This window comes from Condylostylus longicornis, unplaced genomic scaffold (assembly GCF_029603195.1).
Source record: "Condylostylus longicornis isolate FDR11 unplaced genomic scaffold, ASM2960319v2 ptg000185l, whole genome shotgun sequence".
Lineage (NCBI taxonomy): Eukaryota > Metazoa > Arthropoda > Insecta > Diptera > Dolichopodidae > Condylostylus > Condylostylus longicornis.
Window position 1 is genome coordinate 194,271 of NW_026578153.1, and position 27,992 is coordinate 222,262.

At 27.5% G+C, this 27,992-nt stretch overlaps 2 protein-coding genes across 3 annotated transcripts in view; one reads left to right on the plus strand and one right to left on the minus strand.

Moving 5' to 3' along the window:
* The window catches only part of LOC129616352 (uncharacterized), a 97,940-nt gene that overhangs the window by 23,855 nt on the left and 46,093 nt on the right, over nt 1-27,992 (plus strand). Inside the window, exon 2 of the mRNA XM_055531972.1 lies at nt 17,468-17,579. Within this exon, the coding sequence (XP_055387947.1) occupies nt 17,468-17,579 (112 nt within the window). The remainder of the gene's footprint in view (nt 1-17,467; nt 17,580-27,992) is intronic.
* Nucleotides 17,635-18,887, minus strand: LOC129616353 (uncharacterized). Of its 2 annotated transcripts, none has more exons than XM_055531975.1 (4): nt 18,689-18,887; nt 18,412-18,620; nt 18,146-18,341; nt 17,635-18,067 (listed from the first exon to the last, which is right to left on the minus strand). In XM_055531975.1, exons 1-4 carry the CDS (start codon nt 18,738-18,740, stop codon nt 17,802-17,804), a joined length of 723 nt encoding a protein of 240 aa, XP_055387950.1. In that variant the 5' UTR covers nt 18,741-18,887; the 3' UTR covers nt 17,635-17,801. The 2 variants fall into 2 exon arrangements, with proteins under 2 accessions (XP_055387950.1, XP_055387949.1); XM_055531974.1 differs by having other exon boundaries at nt 17,635-18,094; nt 18,689-18,885.

The following is a 27,992-nucleotide window of genomic DNA, read 5'->3' on the forward strand; positions in this document are numbered from 1 at the left end:
ATCTATTTATAAAATGGTCCTGCCTGTGTATGAATCTTAATAGTAAACGCAAACGGACAAAAATTTACATCAGTACCTACTACCTGTCATTTTACAATCGGAGTTTTTGAGTCATTTGCTACTCGTAAGATACTATTTATTTCAAAAATAAAAAAGATATTCGAATCCGGTCATAAAATATGTTATTGTCTTTTCCAAAACCTTTTAAATATTTTTTTAATTAGGTAATATATTAAGTTTTAAAAATTTTTCTCACAAATAGAAATTTGTATTTAAAAAATAATATTTGATTGTATTTTAGATATTATTTTCTAATTCCCTCTTAAAATTTTTTCTTTACTACGTATTTATATCAATATTTAATAATTATCTTTCATTAATTATATTTTCAACTTGACACCAAAGTTACTTCCCATATCTTGAGTTAACTTACCTTATGAGAAAAAAAAGCTGTTCACTTAAAAATAATGAAATGCTTTCAGTAACATGTAAAACGTTGAAGGCGAAGGTTTTGCTTGTTGTTTTTCCGCTGTTTCAAGAATTTTAAAATATATATGAATGAGAATATTAATATATTTTTTTGATTTTTCAAATATATTTTCTAAATTTTACCTGCTTTATAATAAGTGTGAATTTATCTTAATATTTCTTCTCAAAAAATAGCCACTTCGATTTAAAAAACCCATATAAAATAAGGTCGTGCTTTCAAGATTCTCTCTGAGCATTGAGACTTGTTAGATATGAAGACATTACTGTATCTATAACTAGTAGTGTGTGCTTGCATTGCAAGCCTTGCAAGTATTTTGTCTGTAATATTGAAATTATCTTTCATTCTGTGTGTCAGCTATTTTAAGTTCATATTTTTTCTTCAAAAACAAACATATAGATGCCTTTTTCCTAATAAATAATAAGATAGAACTTAAAATAAGAAAAGCTTTTGAAAATTATTATAAACGACAAAAATAGACTTGACCGTATTACCACATTGTCGTATTACCACATTAATTTATGCAAGATTTCAGTACTTTTAAATATTTTCTAAATTACTATTGAAATTGTAGGGAAGCTACCAGAAGGTGCCAAGTAATTTCAACGACTTTTATCAAACACATTAGCCGTACTATCATATTTGCTTGTGTGCAATTAATTCTATAATGCATGCGAATAAAATGCGCGAATGTATAATTATGCAATACTTATAATATATTGAATAATGCGTATAGCATGCGATTTTTCGATTTTGTCTTCGATTTTCTTTATTGATAATTTAATTCTTTTTTCGTTCTTATTTAAAATTAAATTAAAAAAGCTTTATCAGCACAAATCAATATCAGCGACTTTCTGCCCCTAAATAATTTTTTGAAAAATTTTTTATCCAAAAAAATAATATTTTTTTATTAAATTTTGTTTTAAAAATATATCAATAAGAAATTTAATATACACTTATATTACTTACCAATACATTTTGCAGCAGATCGCTAAAAGAATAGATAACTAAATGCGTACCTACATACTTATTATCAAACAGTTTAGATTGCACTAACGTTAACAATTTTCTTGAGGAAGTGTTCACTTCTTGTTATAACTCATAATTCCAAAACACTATTTATATAGAATACTTATACTACTAAAAGTAAATAAAAATTACCTCAAAAAAATGTAGTACCATTTTGTAAAAATGGTTACAAAGCACCTCGGGAGCGGGTGGAAGGGAGTGGAGTTCTGTTCGCAAAACTTTATCTAATGCCTTTTGTCCGTAGCTCTCTTAGAAGTACCCGAACTTTTTCACACCTTAAAAGTAGCTATGTGCTGGGGTTTTCACATACGGTGGCAAATAATTTCAGGGGGGGGGGGGGGGTAAATATTTAATTTTCTGAAATTTTTTTTGAAAGTATAGAAAAGAAGAACACTCTTGAGAAGTTTATTGAGAAGAAAAAAATAGACATATGTTCATAGTTCAATTTAGTTTTACATTCAAACATTTAAATAACATTGTTTCATAACTGTTTTTACTACAAAGGCTAATATTCAGTTACAATTATACCCTGTATAATTAATTATATAATTAATTGTACAGGGTGTTTCAGTTGCGAGTAACTTAATATTTCAGCGTTTGGAGCATCGAAAATGACTTAAATTTTTATTACAAACTAGAAGTCAAATTTTAACGGTTTCTGAGGAACAGGGATTTTTAACGAATTTTTTCACAATTTCTACTTACCCAAGTTTTTTTGCTTATAACTTCTCTACCGAAAAGGGTAAAAGTTTCAAACAAACAATTTCTGAAAAGGTTGGTAAAAAGCTTAAAAGCAACATTGTGGTTGATTTTATATTTTACGTACTTTCGGAATACGAAGCTTTCCGAAATTTTTCCTTTTTTTTCAGTTCTTTGAATTGTTTTACAGAATTTTGCCCAACTGCTAAAGCTTTTTTCACGAGCAACTAAAATATTTTCATTTACATTTTCGTAATTATTTTCTTTCTTAATATAGTTTTTATTAATTTAAGAGCTAATTCAACCTTTAGCTCTTGTACTTTTATATTTTTCAATCTTATTTTCTTCTTTTACGTGTTTTTGTATTTTCTTTTTCCTTTTCTTCAAATTATTTGTCTGCAAGTACTTTCGCTATATCAAATTTTCGAATATAGTTTACTGTTGCGAATTCAGATTTAAACAAAAGACATCGAGCCATACCTAAAAAGATTCGATTCTTTCTTTCTGAAAGTTTGGGGAGAGTAAACAGCAGTTCTTTCGTGCTTTATAGCATGTTTCTTCAATAAACTCTTTATGGCTCAGATTGCGTACTCTGTACCATTGTCCGTTCTGAGTCATTTTGTTTTTTCGACATGCAATTCTACTTTTTTTTTGAAATCTTAATATTTATTTAAACTTTTTGATTTTTGTTTTATTGAGTAAATTTCTGTCCATCATACTTCATCGTCTGCAAAAGCAATAAAACAATCAATAAAATCAAAAATTTGAAACAAACACAGATTTACAAAAATTTTCAAGAGTTTTATAAATATCAATAAATATATTTTTCATTATAAATATTATAAATGTTAATAAATATCAATATATGATTTTTCGAAATTGTCAATAAATACCATATATTCGTTATATTTGAATTTTCCTTAAATGTAAGTACGTAAGGTTAAAAACTCAAATGGCCCATATTCATACTAACATAATATATATTTGCCCACAACTCGCAAAAGTTTGCCGACGGTATAGGTGGAAGAGATCATAGTTCAATTAAGTTTCACATTAAATTTAAATAATATTATTTCATAACTGTTGTACTACTTAATTTAATTCAATATTCAGTTAATAGCAAGAGACGATTATATTAATTAATACAATGCGAAATTTACTATATTGTAAACTATGATTACCGAGTCCTGATCGTTCCAAAAAACGTATTTCATTGCTCTAGCACCCCGAATTGAAATATTAAATTTCAAGAAAATTGTTAGATTTTTCCCTTTATATGCGTAAAAATATTTTTATAAAATAATTACTGTTGTTATGATCTTTTTGCTGTTATGCAAATTAAATAAAATAAATACGAATACAATGAGAAAAAAATTAAGAATTGCAAAACTTATGGGAAATGAAAAGAAAAATTTGATTTAAAGGAAAATTTTAATAAATTTTATAAGAATAAAGTTGGATCAAACCAATGGTTTGTATTGTAGCACTTTTCCCTTCAACAAGTGAAAGTTCTGCTTTTAAATACAGTCTATGTATTATCACCTATCACACTCTATGTATTACCACACCATTAAAATTATTTTCATTCATTTACAAAACTATTTCTAGGATTGCATATACTTAGGATGAACGTTTTATACAGTCTTTGAAGTAAAGCAAAAATTAATATAAAGTAGGGTTAACATAATGCTCGATTTTAAGGGTTAATTGTGTGAGTTAAGAAAAATAATTATATTTTTTAATGCCATGGAATTTACCGTTAGCTTTTTGTGTTTATAGAAATTTGAAAAAGCTTGCGATTTCGGAAATATAAGGTGTCAAAAATTAAAATTTTACAAATTTCAAGAGGCGATAACTTGAGAGGGGGTGGAGATGGAAAAAAATTTTTCTAACGAAATGAACTATTTGTTAATGTCTAAAAGCTCCTAAAATTTCAAGCTTCTAGAGGCTGGGGTCTAGAAGAAAAACGAAATCAAAAATTTGGAAAAAAAAGACTTTAGATAACGGTAACTTTGAACGGCCATTTAGATTTTTTAAAGTTTGACTATAGTATACCGCGCTAGAGGGAGCAACCCACTGCCTCCTTGCGTTTGAAAAATTTCACAAATGCTTATGTTTTCATTGTAACAAATAGTTAAAAAAGACCATTTTTAGGATTTTTGGGGGGGGGGTAGAACTTCTAGTAAAGATCTATGTACGTGTAAAATTTCAGCTTTCTATCTTCAAAGGTGTAGAAGTTTTGTAAACAGACACACGGACAGACGGACGGACGGACGGATAGAGTGAAACTAATAAGCACCTTTTTTCAAAAATTTTTTGGAAAAGTGCTAAAAAGACGACTTAAAGAGTGTCTTTCAAATTAGCTTCATTTTAGTTCACTAATATTACTCGCATGCAAACACATACAGATGGACAGACCAACATCTCTCTAAAAAGCTTAAACACGCTTTCCTGCCGTGCTTTAATGTGTTTTCACCGAAAACTCGACATCCTAAACTGGGCGCTATCAATAACTCCTGCATGTGGTCAGTAAAACAGTGTGTGCATTACTTTGATAAGCGCTGAATTCAAGCCAAGTAAGCCACCAAGCTAAAATCTTTTTCCAAAATATTGTGAACTCAAAAAAGCACAAAAAAAATTCTTATATAATTAATATTTTAGTTTTGGTACTCGTAGCATTCGAAGGACAGCAAAATACGATTTTGACAGTAATATCTTTGTTGAAAACATTGTCAAAATCGTAACAGGAACCTATTTATTTTATTTATTTATTTGGCCTCCACCATAAAATATGTGCAATTTGAAAAAAGATAGGTTAAATTTTTTTTTAAAGTATTTGAAATATCTTTAAAAAATCACATCTAAACAGATGTGATTTTTTTGATTATGTATTTTATTTACTTTCGGAATACCAATCATTTGAACTTAAGCAAAAATCAAATTTTTCCCTTTTTTAATTTTTTTAGTTTTTTCTAACCAGGTAGTTTCGTTCGAAATTTTTTGAAACTTTGAAATTTTTTTTATGTTAAGATTTTAGGGGCCCTAAAAAAATATATAAAACCAAAAAATTGTCATTATTTTTCATTTTTATTGATTTTAAAAGCTATATTTATCATTTACTATCAATTTCTTAATGCACTATCATTCTAAAAACCATTAACACTTTTAAGAGCCGTTATTTGATAAAAATTCTGAATTCTATTATTTTTATTGAAATACAATATTTTATAGAGAAAAATCACTATTTTTGAATTTTTTCGGAACTTTTCTCCACAAATAAGCTTTTCAGAGATGTTGCGAGCAAAACAAGTTACCGAATATTGCCGATGTGCTGAAAGGACCACTTGTTGTCATTTCATTCACTGTTTCTGGGAGCTAACCTCTTGTTCAACAAGCTTTGTATATTTAATTTGGTGACCAGACACCTTATCATACGAGACATTTCATCATTGCAACATTTCATCATTATAGCAATTCATCATTGCACATTTCAACATTATAGCAATTCATCATTATTGTATTTCATCACCATAACATTTCATCACTAAGATGCCTGTGATCTTAAGATCACAGATAAACTTGCCTTGTAAAGAAATTTCTTATCAGATTATGATTTGATATACCCTCGGTGCATAGCAGCAGTGCCCTCATGCTTAGCTGACTATCGAACCTACAACATCTCTTGTAGAGCTCTTTCAGGTAAAGTGATATTAAAGCTAAATTTATATAATAATAAGCTATAGTAATTAATCTAGACAATTCTTTTTTAATTTAAAAGTAAAAGTTAATTTAAATGCTTTGGTCACTGTGGCACATTTTCTCACTGGGCAAATTGGTAAGTTGCCCACGTAAATTATGAAGCGCTCGACGATCTCCAATATAAATTCAATAAGCAAATTATATGTACTTATGTTTGCAAAATGCACTTTATGCAATGATGAAATGTTATGGTGATGAAATACAATAATGATGAATTGCTATACTGTTGAAATGTGCAATGATGAATTGCTATAATGAAGAAATGTTACAATGATGAAATGTCCCGTATGATGAGATGTCAAAGACAAAGTTAAAATAAAGCGATGAAATACAATAATGATGAATTGCTATAATGTTGAAATGCGCAATGATGAATTGCTATAATGATGAAATGTTACAATGTCTCGTATGATGAGATGTCAGGGAACTATTTAATTTACTTCAGTTTATTTCTCTTCTGGAATCACCGAACAGCTTGAGCAATTGAGTATTTGTAGCAAAAAATTGTAAAATAGTAAAACAATGGGGAATTTTTTCTAAAATTTACGTATTTCAATAAAAATATTGAAATTCAGATTTTTATCAAAATAACAGTTCTTAAGAATGTTATTAGAGTGATATTGCAATAAAAAATCAATAGTAGGTGATAAATACAGCTTTTGAAATCAATAAAATTCAAGAATAATGACAATTTTTTGGTTTCTTACATTTTATTAGGGCCCTTAAAATCTTGACATAGAAATGGTTTACGTACTATATCTTCTGTACCATAAAATATTTTTTAACACTTACTGACTAAAATTAAGGTTTGAGAAAGTGGCCAAAATTCTGTAAAAAAAAATTTCAAAGTTTCAAAAAATTTCGAACCAAATTACCTGGTTAGAAAAACCTAAAAAAATTAAAAAGGAAAAAATTTGATTTTTGCTAAAGTTCGAATGATTGGTATTCCGAAACTACAATACATAATCAAGTAAGGGGTTTATTTTAAGCCCTTTACTAGACCTTTCAGAAACTGTTTGTTTGAAGCCCCTATCTTTTTCGGAACGGAAGTTATAATCAAAAAAGCTTAGATAACTAAAAACTTCGTGAAAATTCGTTAAAATCGCTGTATCTCGGAAACCTTTGAGATTTCGCACCTACTCCGGAACAAAAGTTTTACCCATTTTCGACCCTCTAACCAATGGTATATGTTGTTGTTTACATTTCTGAATCACGCTGTATATGTACAGTACTATTTGATTAAATGTTTGAAATGAAAACTTCTTCAGTCACGTTCTTTACTTTTCATTCTGCAATCCACTTTCTTTTTATATTTTCATTTCTAGAAAAACTTTAAATATATAAAAAAGTAAATTTTATTAAACACAAACTAATTTTGCTTAGGAAATAAAATCTACTACTGAACTATTTGAAAATATCTTTTAGTTTCTACTTTACAAAATTTTTAACTTATCTTTTTTACAAATCACGCATATTTTGTAGTATAGAGCAGGTAATAAAAACGCTCCCGTTACGATTTCAATAATGCTTGGAGCAAAGAAAAAGACAACTAGAAAGAATTTAGTCTCTTTTTTCCAAGATGCTCCTTCATTCAAAGTATACCTATTTTAAAAAGTAATTCGATTCTGCGTTTACATCACACTAATGCAACAGTATTTTTACACAGTAATGCAATAATATTTTTAATCCAAAAATTCCCTTTGCTATAAGAGTTAAGTATACTTCCTTATTTTCATTTTTGTACACGTAGGAATTTTTAGACGAGAGAAAGAGTACGCAATAGGTGTCAACCTGTTTTTCTGTCTTGTCGCACAAGAGCATTTTTTTCGTATATAAAGTATAGGGAAAAATATTAGGCATTTTGAAGGCGCACAAGAGCATTTCCGTAATTTATTTCACTACAAGGTGGCAAAATGGTGTACCCATATTATAAAATCGATACGATTTAAAAAAAAAAATTTATGTTAAAATAAAAAAATATAGTGATAATTTATATATTGTTAAAAAAATAGTAAAAATAAATAGTAAAAACAGATACAACATTTAAAAAAATTTTAAATTTGTAATTAGTATTTGTCTTGAATTTATAAATTAAAACACATAAACTTCTATAAGCTACATACTCGTAATATTATTTAATGTATAATATATAATGTATGAGAATAAAAATGTCTGTGGATGTATACACATTTTCTTCTTTATAAATTGGTTTATTTTTATACCCCGTCTATATTGCGGCTCGAGAACTTGGCTTGAAATCAACTCAAAACTCAAGCTGCGTTTTTACTATGTCAGGTTAATAGCCATATAAACAGGATATACACATATTACTACGTCATACTGTCTATACCTTCTATGAATATGTACATACATATTAATGTATGAAATTTTAAACTTTCATACATTCGAATGTTATTATCTCACTTTTATGAAGTGGAACATAAAATATCATAAAAAATAAATTTTGTTGTTATCAATACAAAAATAACTAAATTTTTACCTTAATTTAATTTTATTTAGTTCAATGTTTTTGATCCATTCGTTTGTTTACAATATTTTGTTTCTTTCTTACCTATATTTGTTTGTTTTAATTTGCTGAAAAAAATACTTACGTTGTATTAGAATAGCAATTCTGATGACTTATATCTTATTAGATTTAAATTTTCATACGAAATGATACTTTTGATACGAAATGATAAATGGATCTAAAAAATTGTAAATTAAAATACATAATATTATTAAATTAGTTACTTTATTTATTGAAATTTTAATAAGAATTAAATACATTTCTCATTGCCTCAAATTTTATTTCACTTATGTATGTATATAATCGAAAAACAAACACTTAATTCATTGCTTCAAAAATGTAATATAAAATACAAAATATCACGAAAATAAAAAGTTATAAAACATAAAAATATCACAAAAAAACATAAAATAAATGAATGAAAAAAACTAAGACAAAGTTAAAATAAAGCGATATTTTTTGATTTTTATATTAATTAAATTAATCAGATTTGCGTAGATTGTTGTAAAAAATGTGATAGCCATTAGGAATTACACATTTTAAATCTTGAAGATCTTGCCATTTTCTTTTCTTTGATGGTATTCTGTCACAATACATTGCTTTAATTTTGGGGCTTGTCAAAATCTTAGGTCTATGAAGAAGTTCTTGTAAATTTTGATCAAACCTCAATTTGTATTTTATTTTGCCATCAGATTCGTAATTTAGCTCCCTTATTTCGGTTACAACAGCATCTCCTACCTCTCTTCCTGGTCGTATTGAAGCATACTGTTTTATACAAGAATCTGTAAAAAAACCAAAGTTAAGGTACTTTACAATATATGTACTTTGGATCTCATTTCTTGCATTTTCTGCTAGTTTTACGTATTCAAATGGCACGTAAACATCTACATCTTTTATTTTTTTTTTTATTATAACATATGTAGTATTACACTCCATTTGAGTGCGTCCTTTTTCCAAAAATTTCTGGATAATAGTATAATTTTGCTTTTTATAGAATAATCTAGCAAAGTATTGAACATAATAGAACTTCTGTTCTGACTTGTACAACCATCACTTTATATTACTAAAGGATTTGTTTACCTTTTCGTTGACGTAGACGATAAGACGAGAAACAAAATTTGGAGCCATAAACTCGCCCTTACATTCGTGCCGCCATTAACACGTGGTTTCATGGGTATATTTATTATAAATTGAAAAATTATATCAGTAAAGTTTTCCTTTATAATAAACTGATAAATATTTGTCCTTATCTTTTTCTCTTCTTGCATCTGCTTTATTTTTATCTGCTTATCGAAATCTTCTTTACTAACGTTTCCAACCTCAAATGCAAATGCACGTATGGTGTCCCAATATTCATTTCATTAATATTGTCGAAGAAAAAATAGTGAGAAACTGATTTTACATTGTCTGTCAAACATTTCGATTTGTATTCGTCATAAACACAACACTCTTTTTTAAAGACTGGTTCAAGATATAATTTTTTTGAACTTTATCTAATGTAGTGTGAAGGTAGTTTAGCTAATCTGTTAACAAATGTCGTTTTTGTTTGCATCCACCTGAATTTACAATATTCGTTCGTTTAATTTTACCTCTATTAGATTTGATTATAGTTGTTTAAATTAGTGGTACATCTGATTGCACGGTATTTTTTGCAGTTCTAAAGTATTTTTTTACATGTTTGTTTGCGTTCTTCTTTTAATTTTAAATAATAACTTATACTATCAGATCTTCTAGATTCATTATTTGAAGTTTTTTTTTGTTTTATTGCAGTTTAATCTACCAAAGTAGATAAAATACTATAGAGATTTTGTTGTGTCCCAATTCATTTTTTTACAAAAGTAATTCAATATTTGAGCTCTTCAAGTTTCTGTAGAAAATGAACAAAATCTTTTAGATGATTTGGCACAAAAAGCAGAATCACAGGAAAGCAATAATTTTTTTCATTTCGTTGTACGTCGACTGTAACATTGTAATTTTTCGAATTTCTTTTATATCCCAAATAATTTTCACCCGCTTTCTTTTTAATTTCGCAGAAGCAAAACTTCGTTTTTCTCGGAATTTTGATTTTATCACTTATTTAAAGAAGTTGCAACATCGTGACGATCGTATATAAGGCTGTTTTTTCTGAGAAAAACTGTTGCTTTATCCTGTTGAGTTACTTTCTGTAAGGTGTTGGACAGTTCATAGTCTGGTTCGTATATCAAAATATCTGATAATATATGAACTTTATCAAGTACATTAGTTCCATTTTCCTACACTAATAGATTGCTCAACATTTTTTTTTGAAGAAAATTGGTCACCTTCAAAATTTATACTTGCCGTTATAAAATTATGTATGATTGCTGAAAATTTGTAATACAATAATAAAAAACATAAAAAAAGTAAGAAAAAAAATTTTGTCTCATTTTGTTTTTGTTATTTTCATTTAATGCATTCTTTCACTTTCTTGAATAGTTCAATAGTAAATTTATCTTAATGGAAATTTCTTCATGCAACTGCAGAACAGATGGATGACGTAATCAAAGGAACGAGTTAAAGGCAGAAAAATTCATTAAAAAAATTTTTCTCCTCGAACTGGACTCGAACCAGTGACCTACCGCTTTCTAGGCGGACGCTCTACCAACTGAGCTACAGAGGCATGAAGAAATTGCCGACGAAATGTTCTCTACATTGCTTATACTGTAATTCACATTATTACTAAGTATTTGATTTGTAATTCACATGATTACTATAAGCACATTCTTGTTGGTTCCGCAACTATGATGTTGTATTAGTAAAATATTCCAAATGTCACTTTAAACAAGTAAAAACATTTCAGTCGGTATAAACTGACTGCATAATACCCTGCACTTTGATAATCTGAGTTTGAAAATTTGTTTCTAAATATTTAGAAATAACTTTGATTGCTAAATGGCAATTACCTGAATCTGACAAACCACCCAATAAAAACTTCAGAGATAGTTTTTCCGACCTATAAGTGAACACATGACGCCAAGTTTCATGAATCTAGCCATAATATTTTTTCAAATATTTAAAATTTTCTTTTATAGTTCTATGGCCCCAAGTTTTAGTTTTTATCTCATAAGACTCTTGTAGAGCTATATTAAGAATTCTTTAAGAATATTACTCTTATAATTTTAGTCTTGTAGAACACTAAAAGACCCTGATGACATCTTTATAAGAACAAAAGAGCGCAATTACTAGTGTTATTAATTCTTGAAAAGAGAGTTAAGCTCCCAATAAAAGTCTTTAAAGCATATAACTATAGTAAGAGACCACAACTAGTATGAGATTTACGAAAACTCTCACAAACCACTTATAATAGTGTTACTAGAAAGACAAAGTAATACATTGTAGAATAAATATATCGGTCTTATTTCGAAATTTATAAAAAATATATCTATTCCGCTTTTAATAATTATTTTTATAACAAAAACGAGAAAAAAATAGAGTTGACCTTGTCAACTCTGTAATACCCGTACGAATTTGTTATCCTATTTGCGAATAAAGATTCCATAACTAACTATGAGGCAGACTTTAAGTTGACGCATTGCCATATTAATTTATGCAAAATTTCAGTACTATGTGTTTTTCAAAATACTGTGTGTGCCAAACTACTATTGAAGTTGTATAGCAGCTACCAGAAGGAGCCAAGCAATTTCAACGACTCTTATCAAGTACATCGGCCCCACTAATATATTTGCTTGTGTGAAATTTCAATACCATAGCTTTTATAGTTACTGAGATATAGCCAAATAACTTTTGAAGTTGTATGGCAGGAACCAGAAGGAGCCAAGTAATTTCAACGAATTTTATGAGACACATTGGCCCTACTGAGAAAGGCCAATTTAAATAGGGTTCTGTAACTTACTACAATAAATCATTTGTGAAGATTTGGTGAACTTATCTCAATTAGTTTTTGGATTATCATTGGGACGGACGGACAGACAAAACTAAATCAACTCAGAATTTGACGCTGATCAAAAAAATTCACTTGAGTCTATATCTAAGACCGTTATTTCTTAGCGTTACAAACGGTAATGCAAATTTAGTATACCCAAAAATTTAATATTATAAAATTATAAATACGGGAAATTAAAATAATTTTTTTGCCACGATTGTAAATCAAAAAATTGCTAGCATTAAAATTTTATTGATAAAAATTGATATTGTACTTCGAAAAAAAGCAACGCAACTTAAAAATAATTAAAATTTAAAAAATTTTTAAGCACATTTTTTAACCATATAATATCATTTTCTTTTTTACATAAAATTTAAGAATTGTTAAGCAAAAAATAAATATACTAATGTGCATAAATTCCAACTAAAACTTTAAATAAAAAATAAAACTATAATTTTGCATTTCATTAATTTAAATTTAATAATTTCTGTACAAAAAATATTTTTCGGACTTCTTTCCAAAAAAAGAATTCTCAGTTTCATTAGGATTAAAATTTAGATAAAGACCATACTAAAATAGCCGTGCCTAACAACTCGACTTTTCAACAACTTAACAACTATCAGATTTAAATTCCTTTTATGAGAATAATGGATTCCTAAACGAAAAATACTTACTGTAACACATAAAATGAAGTTGACACTGATAATTCTTGACTCTAAAAGGTTATTATTGTGTTGTAAATTTGTATCAGACATGATAGCAATTAGAACCTTTTATAATATTTACATCAGGTTTTTTAAAATTTGATGATGCTTTTAACTCTAGATATTTTTATTGGACTTTTTTTCGAAAGCTCCCATTTTATAAAATCGAACTGATTGCTTAAAGCAGTGTATAATTTATAAACATATTCTTTATGTCACTTTTTGCGTATTTTATTTGTGACATTTCCTTATAAAGGAATTCTTTTAAGAACAAAATTCTATAAGAGTGGACATCTTATAAAAAATACTTTATGAGAATTAAAATTTTTTATGGCTTGATGAAAGTAGTTTTGCTATGAGAGTAGCAGAATTTTTAACACTACAAGTGCTAAGTCTTTATTATAAGAACCTTACGAGAGTCGCATAAAAAAAAAAAGAAAAAAATATGAGAGTATTGGATTGTGGTATGAGAGTTTTATGAGAGTTTTGGTCAAGTTTTTTGGGTATTACTCTGGGAAATTCTCACTTGGACACCCATTTCACCAAAACTTCAGGATTATATCTGACCCGATGTTGTACATACGTTTGCCGAATTTTATGAATCTACATACATATCTTTTTCCTTTTCATTATTTTTCCAAATATTTAAAATTAACTTTCGGAGTTGTACGGCAGCTACTCAAACCACTGCACCCGTTCCATTAAGATTTTCAGAATATATGTAGAACATATATTCATTACATATTGGAATTGGACACACCTTTACAATATTTGATATAAATGCCTCTATTAGTTGTTGAAGTATTTAAAAAAGGCTCTTTGAATTGTATGGCAACTACCCGAACCCAATATCCGAATTGGTCCAATTACAATAGCAGCCGTCGTTGGCACAAAACGAAACTTGTGAAAGTTCAGAGTCGAACGACGGACGGACTCCTTCGAGTAGTTACAAACTCGACTTGCACCTCTTATTATTCTAATACAAATAACTGAGATACGCGAAATTCGAATGCTTGCTTTGATGTTTGTTTGCTTTGATTTACGATTTATTATTAAAAGTTGAGTTTTGTCCCTTTTACACTTGAAAAATTATGTTTTTATAGTTGAAAGTATTTTTATCTTCCTTACCTATATTATAAATATCCCATTTTAGTAAAAAAAAACTTACTTGCGCCCTATTAAATTAAGGTATCGATATTTATTCAATCACATATATGTACATACATATATCTACATTTAATCACAAAAGTATGCAGCAAGTTTCGCATAATGTGGCAGATGTGATTTTTTGCACTTTTCGCATGTTTTTGGAACACACTTAACTCGTTTTATTGCAAAAGAGATAAAAGAAAATGTTGTATGGGTTAACTTTTAGATTTCATCGCAGCGCATCGAAAATAAAAAAAAATATCAACAATTTTCGAGAAATTTCGAAAAACGTAAGTTTCAAAAAAGAAACAAAAATTCTGATTTTGACGAAAATTCTGATCTTGGACACTATGGTTCAGATCAAATTGATTGTATGACAAAAATGAAGAGCAATCAATCACCAGAAAAAAAAGTTCCCGCTGATTTATCTATGTTTCATGCTTCCGAAGTTATAAGCATTTATTTGTATGCAGGAAAAACAACTATTGTTACGAGTATAGCAATTAAAGTTCTGTGGCGTCCACCTGGATTCTGTCCTTTATCTTCAATTCTTTTATAATGTTTTTTTATTACAAAAAATTACTTTATTTTATTTTAATAAAAAAAACAATATTTTAGTTTAATTTTACAAACAAAAATTTTATTAGTTATCACTTCTAATTATCAAATATTAATGAACAAATTTTATAAAATTTTAATTTTTTTTACCGATCGCTCTACTTGCAATATTAGCATAACTGTTATAGCTGCAACGTGACCGTTCAACGAATTTTTATGTGAACTAAATTTGAAGGTAGTTCACACCGAAAATTGCTGTGTTGACGATTTCGCAATTTTCAAATTAAAATTTTTTGGTGAAAGGTAATTTTTTGGTTGACGTCTGAAATAATGTGCAACGTTATACTATAAATGTTTAAAACGTCTGCATGTATTTATACAAGGTGTACGAGACTCAGTGGTGTTCTTGAAGCAGAGTGATAGATTGACTTCAGAGAAACAAACAATACCTGGTGAAATTTTTCTTTTTTGGCCCATGTTTTCCATCTATGTGACCTTAAACTCATCTTAACTCAAGAGTTAACCTTCCTAAATTGATGACCTCCCTAACATAAACTTCAAGAGTGTTTTTCTGTTATTAGAGATAAATTAAAGTAATTAAAGCAACTGAACTTAAATTTCTCTGAAACTAAAAAAAATTCTTTGAAACATCAGAAAGGGAAGGTACATCATTAGGAGAATTTTATTAGCTTTAAAATGAGAGTAAAAAATTGGCTTTATCTGTCATATTTCGTGAGTTAAAAATGTAAAAATTGGATGGTTTTCGCATATTCCAACTTTGAGTTCCGTTAACTCGAGAAGAGCCCAAAAAGAAAAATGCTACTGAGTGTTTTTTGTTCCTCTGATGTTACTTTATCACCCTGGTTCGAGAATTCCATTGAATGTGGTAGACCACAGATATCTTTATATAAGACTTGACAACACACAATTTAGTAAAAAATTCATATGGTGTATTGAAAATTGATCATCGTACATTTTGTTAAGAAATATATTTTATACTAGGTATTTTCGAATAAATTAGAAATGTTCATATGGTGAACATTTTCGAAAAAAACGATTAAATACAAAAAATATGCAAAAATTATTTTATTTCATTTAAATATTTACAAAATTAAATTTCTGGTTCTTTCAAACTAGTTACTTATTACAGGTAACAAATTACATTATAATAAATTACAAGTAACAAAATATTTTTCAGTTAAAACCAAAACAATAAATACATAACAAAATTGTTTTCGAAAAAATTACATCACATATTTACATAAAAAAATAAAATTTTTAATTAATATTTCTTAAAACTAGTAATATTTGACGCGAAAAGCAATTAATTTTATGACATAAATGTACCTATGTATTCAACTAAATTCACAAAATGTTTTAATTTTCTTTTATTAAAGATTAAATTACATACTTATTTAAATTGTTTAAATCTTAACATTAGTACGTACTTGATTAAATTATATTTGCCACAGGTAACAAAATAAAATTTAGTTACAAATTAAAAATACTTCGGTGGTGTAGAATTCCTTTTTCCTGATGCTTATATCCATTTGTCCCGGATGACTTCGTTTTCTGGAGAAGTAAATGTAGGTATAGCATTTACGTTCTCCTTTTCTCGTAGACTATTGCTTTTGAATCCTACGACGCAACACTTTCAGGGCATTTGTATTTATATGAAGGTAATCAAATATACTATTATATTTTATTTAAATATGATTACAATTAAAACTTTAAAAAGTAGACCAAATCTTACTAGTTTAATAAGTGATTTTTCTTTTTAAATAAATTTTAGTACTATTTTTTGAAAATCCACCTTTGTTTTATCCCAAACATGACAAACAAAAGAAAAAATTCATTTATATATATTATAAATCTTCATTTTATTTAATAACACAAAAAATTAATATAATCCGTGACTTCAATAATGCCTTATAAGAAGTTTAAGTACGGTATTAATAGGGTTGTAGAACCATCTCAGAGCTTTTAATATCTTTACATTGTAAAAAAAAACTGCTAAAGCTTTTGATAAATTTTGGAATACAATTTTTACAATTTTAATACATACTTTGACGTCTGTTTGAAAATTTGAATTTAAAGCTCTGTGTAAATGTTAATTTTTAACAAACGTTACAACTTTATTTAAACATAGCATTTCTATGCTGCATTTTGGGAAAAAACTAAATAACTAGCACCTTATTGCTGAAAATATTTACTAGTTTATTTAATTGGTTATTTCTAGCAACATTTATATGACTTGTATAAAAAAAGCGTGCCCGATTTTTACAATACTCAATTTATCCACTACATATAGAACGGATTTTGGAAAAGTGTACAATCTCAAGAGCTTTTGCTAAATTTTTTGGAATTTGATACTTTGTAAAGTTTACGTCGTAAGTGCATTATTGAAGTCACGGAATTATTCACTAAATTTAAATTAAAATTAAATTTTAAACAGCAAATAAATTATTTTACCGCACGACACAGCATTCCCGTACGAAATTTATACATGAACTAAAGAATGCTATAGTCTCATTTTTTGTACAACCTTAATCAATAGACACAAACACAATATATTAACCTCTTGTACATTATAGGAGTCTACGCATAGACCCTCTATAAGTATGTGCATTCATAAAAATTATTTATATTTCCAGGTTTGCAAGAACAAAAACCTAAAAAACGCCCCTATAATAGTGATGGACGCCAATATTGCAAAAGAAACTATGAAGAGGGTCCTGGAAACATCAAAAGAATACAAAATACCTGGTATGTTTGTTGAAAATATTATATACAAATATCTTGTATTTGGACGGAATTTTTAACATAAATTATACATATTTTATAACATAAATTATACATATTTTATAACATAAATTATACATATTTAGCATTTGAAAAATGCTTTTTATCAAGCTTACTTTATTATATTTTGAATACATATATACATATGTACGTAAGTTTTATAAGATTAAAAATGATATAGTTATTTTATATATAACCTCCCTTAAGATTTTTGGCGTGTTGATTATTATGAAAACGTGATGTTTGGTAACCAGTCTCTTGAAGCTCCATTTGCGCTACTAAATTTTTTGATTCGTTCCTTATTGCGTAAGCTTTTTTACATTCCTTGTGCAACACAAGAGCAGACAATGTTAAAAAAATCAAAGAAACTACAGAAAGCGAATATCCCCATGAAAGAACGTTAAATTTGGGATATAACAACCAATCTCGTCGATAAGCATTAGCTCCAAATACTGCTACCGCAAGCAAGAGAGATATTGCTACAATTTATGGTTTCAAATAATGAGAAAAATAATTGAGTTAAAACTTACCTGAAATTATAACACACAAATAAGTAGTGCTGAGAAAAAGCCACTCAAACTGCAATATCGTTTTTAAAGGCATACGTATAACTACTAGAGACAGCAAGATTAAAGCTAAATATGTAAGAATAAAAGAAATGCAAACAAATGTCTGAACAAGCATTAACCAAGCGGGTACAAGCCATTCCCTTATAACGTAATATTCCTTCAAATTCAAATCGGATTATAAAAAGTTTCAAATACATACTTAAATGTTCATTCTTACAAAAACTTACATTACTAAATATGTTATGGCATCCACTAAAACTCCTAGGAAATTGGTAATAAGGATAATGAAATTGCTTAAAGCAGTACTCCCAAAGACCCATGTTTATAAAGTGGCTTTGACTTTCTGGATAAGACTCCATCCAATATGGTGAACAAAACGACATTAGTAAAAATATTGCGGCTACATACAATATTAACGATCCAAATAAAACCCCAGCTATATTAATTTTTTGCATTTTGTATTAAAATAATAAAGACATATGTATATATGAGAATTTAATTTACGTGTTGTCTTTGGGTATTCAGTTTTATCTTGATTTTCAATTGAACTCGGCATGTTCTGTTACAACTTCAATAAAAGCAGAGGTATTGACAATTAAAAATTTTAATTCTGATGTACTTTTCAATTCTTATAAAAATTAACATTTATTGAAGCTCGCTCATCAACACTTCTACAGTGTGAAATTTTTTACGTAGTAGTAGTTTCGTATCAGGGATGTGATGAACCCTTTGATCAGTAAGATACAAGAATAGGCCACTAGTAAAATTTATATAAACTTGGTAGCATAATACCTGTTTTGTTATGCTAAATGCTCCAAATGTAAATATGTACTTTTATTTTAAAATATACTAAAATTTTTTGGTAAAATAATTGTAAAACAAGCTCAAAAATTTTAAATACGCAAAACATGGATAAGAATGTATACTTTATGATTTAACTTGTGTTTAAAAACGAAAAAAATTTTAGCCGAAAATTCCAAAACAAAATTTACTTAAATTTTTTGTATTACCATGAAAAGACAGAGTTATAGTCATATAAAATAAATGAGAATTCCATTAAAAGCCGTACTTACCTTTCATCTATAATTTTATTCAATGATCGAAAGTTGAACATACATACAAAAGAAGGCAAATTCATTCTAGTTGTCTCTTTCTTTGCTCCAAGAATTGTCAAAATCGTAACAAAAACGTATTGATTTTATTTTCCGCTACCATAAAATATATGTAATTTGTAATAAAGGAAGTTAAAAATTTTTTTAAAGTAAATTCAAATTAAGAAATATTTAAAATATTTTTTTATTTGAAATATTTGTGAAAAAAAATCAAATTGAAAAAAAACACGTTAATTTTATTTTCTCTTTGAATAATTTTATTTTATAAATAGAAATTACATAAACCTATTTCTGTTACAATATCTTGCTGCCTTTTAACTGAACTTTTTTTTTATCTTTTACTTTCGTGTTACTTGCAATATGCTTTTTGTTAATAATAATGATATTAGCGAAGCATTTATGTATGTGGGACGTTGTTGCAATTCGGAAGCAATGTTGCGTTGATGAATTTCGAATACCAAATAGTCTAGAACTATATAGGATCAAAAAACACCTGATAGCATTTTACTTTTTGGGCCCTTCCTCTCGAATTACGGGTCCAAAAGTTAAAAAAGAAAACCGTCTAATTTTCACATTTTTGATTATAACTCGGGAAGTATGGCAAGTAAATTCAAATTTGTATACTCATTTAAAAACTAATAAAATAGGTGTCATTTGTTCGTCTGGATTCATTCTATCACCCTGCTAAGGGAATACTATTAAGTCACGGACATCCTTACTTTTTAACAAATTTTAATTTTTTCTCTATTAGTCATATAAATAGTTTTCTTTATACATATATTTTCGTATACTTCGCATTAACTAATTAAGCTCCACATACTTATTCATTATAAAACAATATATACAAACTAAACAAAAACTAAAAGTTAAACTAACATTTTTAACTTTTTTTTATTTTTTTCTCAGAAGTTCATTTATAATTCACGCTAATGTTATAACTAAAATCGCAAAATAGTTTTTGTTTACTATTTAAACAAGCGCGGCGTACTTTTCCAAGAAGGGAAAAATAATATTTGACATTTAGTGTCAATTTCAGTTTGATGATGCTTTGAGCAAAGAAAGAGAGTTATCTGAGTGTTCTGGCTTCACTGTGTTTTTTTCATGATGCGATTTTTTAGGAAGTGTAAACGAAGTAGAAAAAACAATGCTGTCCCATTAGTACTTTTGATCATTAAAATATATTAAAAGTGCAATTTTATAAATATAAAATTGCACTTTTGATCATTAAAATATATGGCAGGAAAATTTCATGTACATATGCAATCCGTAAATTGTCAAGTTCAAAAAGTTCAGTGATTTCGTGACGAGCAGATGTATTTTATTCAAAGTACAATGTAAGCAGTAAGGGCAAAATCTCTCATCCATGTCTGATAAAAGTCGTATTCATATTCACTGTTTGACATCCAAATTTATCTGATGGTAGTTTAGATTTACTATCATATTTTTTTTTAAAGCGACCAGTTAATTTTTATTTTAGTTATAATTTTTGTTAATAATTATTGTTAAATTTTAGAGTAAAGTCTCCGGCCATACTATATAATTCAAATTTCGTGAAACTGCTTTCATATTTGGAAAGTGTAGCCAATAAATAAATAATGTAGCCAAAAAATAGTCAATAAATTTGTATGGTGCTACATTTCCTTTTCTGCAAATACAAAAATCGAATTACATAATAAGGCACCTGCTGGCCTATTATGTAGTCTATTTTCGTCAAACGATTCTCACATTTTAAATTTTGACACTATGTAAATCGAGTAGAGCAAATTTGCCTCTGCGAAAGTAGGAAAAGTGGTACTTTTTACTTTCGCATACTTTTCATTCTAAAATCTAAGTTTTTAAAAAAATAAAAATAAACAATGTAAGTGTTATATATATTTTGCTTTAAATTAAAAAACCATGCATTTCAAATTTACTGCTATTAACTAAATTTTTGTAAAATTAATAATTATAGGTCAAAATAAAATACAAAACCATTCCGGTTTAAGAAAATAGCAAAATAGCACTAATTTTGTGCTAACTAACCTTAAACTTAAATTTGTTTCGCTTCTTTTCTTTCGACTTTACTCCTTTCCAGTTTTATTTTTATGAGACTGAACTTTTCATATATATAGGCTTACAAGCTTCGGTTATTATAAGTAAAATGGTTTTCTGAGCAAAAATAAAACTTAAATTTTAACCTGTATATAAATCTTTTGCTATCCATATTTGTTTAAAAAAAATAACAACAATCGCCTCCATAATACATACATTTAAATGTATGATTTTTTTAAAATAATTCAAATGCTTATTTGAAAAAACTGTCAGAAATGTCAAAACTCAAAATTTTACAGTTTAAAATTTTTATGATGCGATTTTGTTACATAGTAGCAAACCACTTGCGAATCGCAAGTCAACTTGCGCAAATTAGCGACTTTCGTATTTTTACATAGTAGGCCACCTAAACTCGTTCGGCAACTTTAGTCTGACATATTGTCCGACCTTATAAGACATAAAATTGACATTTTCTTTATTTTTAGTGCACCTTATTTTCAGTTTTCTCTTTCTCAAAAAATTTTATCAAATTCAAGTTTAAAGTGAAGGTTTTTTAAACGCCTAATTTATCATTTGTTTAAATACTACACCTACGATATAATGTACAATACTGTGTAATATTCTACTGAAATAAAGTATTTGATGCCGCTTACATAACCGACAAAATTAAAGATAAAATTTACCGCAGTTGTATATAGAACTGAATAAAGACTGTTTACACAGGGTCATTCTGAAAGGTATACAGCACCATATACCATTGGTTAGAGGGTCGAAAATGGGTAACGCTTTTAAAATCAATAAAAATCAAAAATAATGACAATTTTTTGGTTTTTTACTTTTTATTAGGGCCTTTAAAATCTTGACATTGAAATGGTTTTTGTGCTATATCTTCTGTACAATAAAAAATTTCTCAACACTTTAGTGACTTAAATTAAGGTTTGAGAAAGTGGCCAAAATTCTGTAAAAAAAAATTGAAAGTTTCAAAAAATTTCTAACGAAAGTACGTGGTTGGAAAAAAATGAAAAAATAAAAAAAGGGAAAAATTTGATTTTTCCTAAAGTTCGAACGATTGGTATTCCGAAAGTACACAAAATACATAATCAAGCAAGATGTTTATTTTAAGCCCTTTAATAGACCTTTCAGAAACTGTTTGTTTGAAGCCCCTATCTTTTTCGGAACGGAAGTTATAATCAAAAAAGCTTAGATAACTAAAAATTTCGTGAAAATTCGTTAAATTCCCTGTATCTCGAAAACTCTTGAGATTTCACACCTACTCCGGAACAAAAGTTTTTTCCATTTTTGACCCTCTAACCAATGGTATATGTTGTTGTATACCTTTCTGAATCACCCTGTATATAGAACTATACAAATTTTTCTTCCTTCACCCAAATTTTTATTTTTTAATCTGCTTTAATTCAATATGGAAATTGTATATTAAAAAGTGAATTATTTTTTGCATGCATGTGTATTTGAAATAAAATTTTGAAGAAAGAAGAATGTAAAATAAAATCTGAAAAGAAGGCGAAATTACAAAAAATCAATACATTTATATTTCCTCATATATGGAAATGCATGCATAATTTTTTTCTTCTAATAAATATCAGCGTTTAATTTTATTTTCAACTGCCCATTTTCTGCATTTTGTGCAAAATTAGTTTAGATATGTGAAGAATTAAACTGACATAATGTACATATGTGCTATATTGTATTTATTTTTAATATGATATAAGTAGTATAATAGTACTTCTCCTATTGATTTCATATATAAAAATAACGTGCATTCATATATAAAAATAGCACTTCTACGAACAATCCAATATACAAAAAAAAAGCTCGAGCTATTAAAAACAAAAACGATAAAATAAAAAATAAAAATTATCAGCAATCCATTTAGTGAGAATTAAAAAAAAGAGAGAAACTGCGAAAAAAACAACAAAATAAATTACAATGCAAGTTTGCATGCTCAGAAAGCATAATAAGAGAGATATCGCGAAAATAAAAACATCAATACAAATTCAAATAAAATAGCAATATGAATAGCAATGGTAATGTCTTTATATCTAACAAGTCCCAATACTCAATTTTTTTTACGAAATGTTACGAATTTTTGGCCTCGTTGTTGGTTTTTTCTTTAAATGCCACTGATCGTGTCATATTTTTTATTATTTTTTTCTTTTTTTTTACGTAAAAAAGAGATTAATATTTTAAAAAATCTCAGGATATTATACACATTTTTTAAAAAGCTTCCCATTTAAATTCTATTGCACGAAAAAGAAAGAAAGGTAGGAGGAAAGAAAAAATGAAAAAAAAATTCAAATTCATATTTCAGTATGGTTTCAAATGTTAATGAGGAAGGATGTATGATTTTTTATGCACATTTTGTATTTCCCAATAAGGTAAGTTGAGTAGTGTCGGCTAACAAAAATGTTATTAAAAGTAATATAGGTTGACACATTTCAACAATTTGAATTATCTCATTTCGATTATTCATACGTTACTTATAAAATTGTTTCAAATAATTTCACTTAGTTTTTAAATTATTAAAAATAAATATGTATGTACCTACTTCCAATAAATTTTTTTTTAAATAATTATTTTAAAACTATTTCAAACATGTTATATTGAGTGCTTCAAAAATTTTGCTGTGCTCTTTTTTCATATTTTATTAGCAGGTAAACAAGAGCAATCTATTTATAAAATGTCCCTGCATGTGTATGTATGACCTATCTTAATTCTAAACGGAAAGAATTTTAAAATACCTGAACAAAAATTTTAAAATACCTGTTATTTTACAGTCGGAATTTTCGAGTCATTTGGTAAAATACCATTTATTTCAAAAATAGAAAAATATTCAAATCCGGTCATAAAAATATATGATTGTTTTTTCCAAACATTTTAAATATTTTTTTTCTTAGGTAATTGATATAAATGATAGTAAGTTTTTAATATTTTTTCAAATAAAAATAGAGGTAAAATTTTGAAGTTTATATAAAATTTGTATTTAACAAATAATATTTGATTGTATTTTAGATATTATTTTCTAATTCCCTCTTCAAATTTTTTCTTTACTATGTATTTATATCAATATTTAAGAATTATCTTTCATTAATTATATTTTCAACTTGACACCACAGGTACTTCCCATATCTTGCGTTAACTTACCCTATGAGAAAGAAAAGCTGTTCACTTAAAAATAATGAAATGCTTTCAGTAACAAATAAAACGTTGAAGGCGTAGGTTGTGCTTGTTGTTTTTCCGCTTTTTTTTAAATTTTAAAATAATTATCAATGAAAATATTAATATATTTTTTTGATTTTTCAAATATATGTTCTAAATTTTACCTGCTTTATAATAAGTGTGAATTTATTTTAATATTTCTTCTCAAAAAATTGCCACTTCGATTTAAAAAAGGCCATATAAAATAAGGTGTGCTTTCAAGTTTCTCTCTGAGCATTTTGATTTGTTAGATATAAAGACATTAGCAATGGAATATCAGCAAAGTTTCGATGCTGATAATGTATAATTTTTAAAAAAAACAAAAATATGCATCGCAATGTAATATGCACAAAACCACTTTGTTGTTGATGAACAAGCTGAAACAAGAAAGCTTTTGTAACAAAAATCAAATTGTAAAAAAAGAATCACAAAATGAACAGAAAAAAACCTGAATAAAAAATGTAGTATTTAAAAGTAAGTTAGATTAGTTATGATTTTTTTAAATTAAACTGAAAGTGTACCTATATTAAGAAAATGTGAATTATGAAAATATTTAAAGCAAAAACTTCTTTTCAATGTAATTCTTGCATTAAGATATAAGAGATATTTTTTTTTATTTTGCAGGCGGTAAGAGGTAGTCGATAACGTTAGCCTTTAACGTTTATAAAAAAAAGATGATAATATCTGCATGCATTATGTTTGTTTTAAAATTTAATACAAGATTATGAAAATCAAAAACTTTTAAAATTGTTTGAACTAAAATACCGTACCTATATAAAAAGTTAATTTTATGACACAAGTTCTTTTTTATATAAAGCATTGAAACCTAAAAGTTGATTTTTTAATATGAGTAATGTTAATTCCAAAATACATAATATATATTATGATAAAAATAAAGAAAATCTTTATGGTTCAATTAATAAACTTCACAAAGCTTTAAAAAATGAAAAAATATCTCAGAAAAAAATTCAAGCTTGGTTAAGAAGTCAGCCAACATATACCTTGCATTATCCAGTAAAAACAAAGTTTCCTAGAAATCATTACCTAGTGCAAAAAATTGATCAGTTGTGGGAAATAGATTTATGTGATTTAAAAATGTTTAAAAAGTATAATGATGGTTACACGTTTTTGTTAACAATAATTGATGTGTTTTCCAAGTTTGCTTGGGTAGTGCCTTTAAAACGGAAAACAGGAATTGAAGTTACAAAAGCTTTTAATAAAATTATATCAGGAAGTCAAAGAAAACCAGAAACGGTTCAATCAGATGAGGGTAGAGAATTTAAAAACATAAACTTTAAAAGTTTTTTAAAACATAATAATATTAATCAAAGATTTCCAACAATTGCATCAACAAATAAAGCTGCATTAATTGAAAGATTCAATCGAACGCTAAAAGAAAAGATGTTCAAGTTCTTCACGGAAAGTTCAAGTAAAAGATACATTGATATTTTACCACAACTGGTTAAAAGTTACAATGTTTCTGTACACAGTACTACAAAATTTCGTCCTGCAGAAGTTCAACCAAAACACACTACAGAAATTTATAACAATTTTAAAAAACATTTTAAAAAAGACCCTAAACTATTCGTTGATATTTTCGTTGGAGATTTGGTGCGCGTACGTAGAAAGAAAGCAACTTTTGAGCACGGATATACAGAAAAATGGACAAAGGAAATTTTTATAGTAGATAAAGTTATAAATAGAGAGCCTTATCCATTATTTGTATTGCACGATTTGAAGGGTAAAGAAATAAACGGAACATTTTATTATCAAGAGTTGCAAAAAGTTTATGTTTAAATAATGATTCAGTTCCATCATCAGTTTACAATGATAATTGCTGGGCCATCTGGCTCAGGAAAAACAACATTTATTTGCAATTTAATCAATCAAATGAAGAATTTAATTCAGCCGGAAATAGAACATATTATGTGGTGTAATACAGAAAATAACGCATTGCCAAAAAACTTAAATTTCACGCAAATTGAGTATTTTAATGAAATTCCTGAAAATTTGAATAACGATAACAATATCCCAACATTACTTATTTTGGATGATTTAATGATTGATGGATCTCATCATCGCAACTTATCAATTATGCTGGTATCGCAAAATGTTTTTCATCAGGCAAAATTCTGTAGAGATATATCGTTAAATGCAAAATACTTGGTGCCACGAGATAAATCGCAAATTTTACCTTTGGCACGGCAAATAGTACCAGAAAACATCAAAGAATTTCAAAAAGTATATAATGAGACAACATCAGAGCCACATAGCTATATTATCTTAGACGCAAGGTATAAACGATTTATTTCGATTCAGAACTGATATTTTTGATAATAAAACAAAAAGTTGTGTGTGTTTTTGCACACTAGATCAGTTAAAAAATAAAACGTTATGTGAGAAATATGAAACGTTTGATAGCAAACCAGCATATACTGCATACACTAAAAAAGTCTAAAACAAAACTTCGAAATAGTTTAATAAGAAATTGTGACTCTGAGGTGATTAAAACTTTGTGTGAAATTTCATTGAACATTCTTAATGGAAATACTAAACTTTCCAAAAATAAATTATCACGAATAAGAAAATATAAAAATCAACTTCGATATTTAGCTTGTCCAAAAATATCTATAAACGCTAAGCGTAAACTTATCATACAAAAAGGGGGTTTCTTACCAATGTTAATCGGTACAGTTTTGTCGGGCTTACTGGGAAAACTTGTTTCGAAATATACAAAATGAACAACACATTACAACGCATGATTGTTATTCAACCAGACTTATACAATAAGCTAAAAGAAAATATCATAAACGATAATGAGCTCTCGGATATTGATAGAAATACAAAAGCAATTTTATTTAACAAAAAATTAAATGATAATCAAAAATGGTATTTATATCGTCAAAACTTGATGAAATTTAGTATGAAAAAACGAAAAGGTATGCAAAGAAAACCTGCTGAATCGATTAACAAACAATATAGCATGTTAGAATCTAAAAGTACACAAACACGTCCAAAGTCCGAGCGAAAAAGCATAAGTGTTCAAACAGATCTAGTTGAAAAGAAAAATGTTGATGTACAGGCTAATTTATCTCCTCAAGAGGAATTTTTCGAATATGATCCTATTGAATATTGGAGTATAGTACCTTCAGATGAGGAAAAAGATGATGTTTTTGACGATGATATAAAAGACGAATCGCTATTACGAGACAGAGCACTATCAGTAGTTTCAGAGGGAGCACGACTAAAACCAAGGAAATCTATAAATGTAGCAAACGTGCGAATGTTTGAAACAGATTCAGGCGACATTATAAGTGTTCCTATTGATAGTCCAAAAAAACCTTTAAAACGAGTACTTCGATCATCCACAAGAGAAGGTGATAAACAATTACAACTAAATTTTCCTGTTCGAAAAAGAACAAAAGCAAAGTTTGCCTCTAGTGTATCTA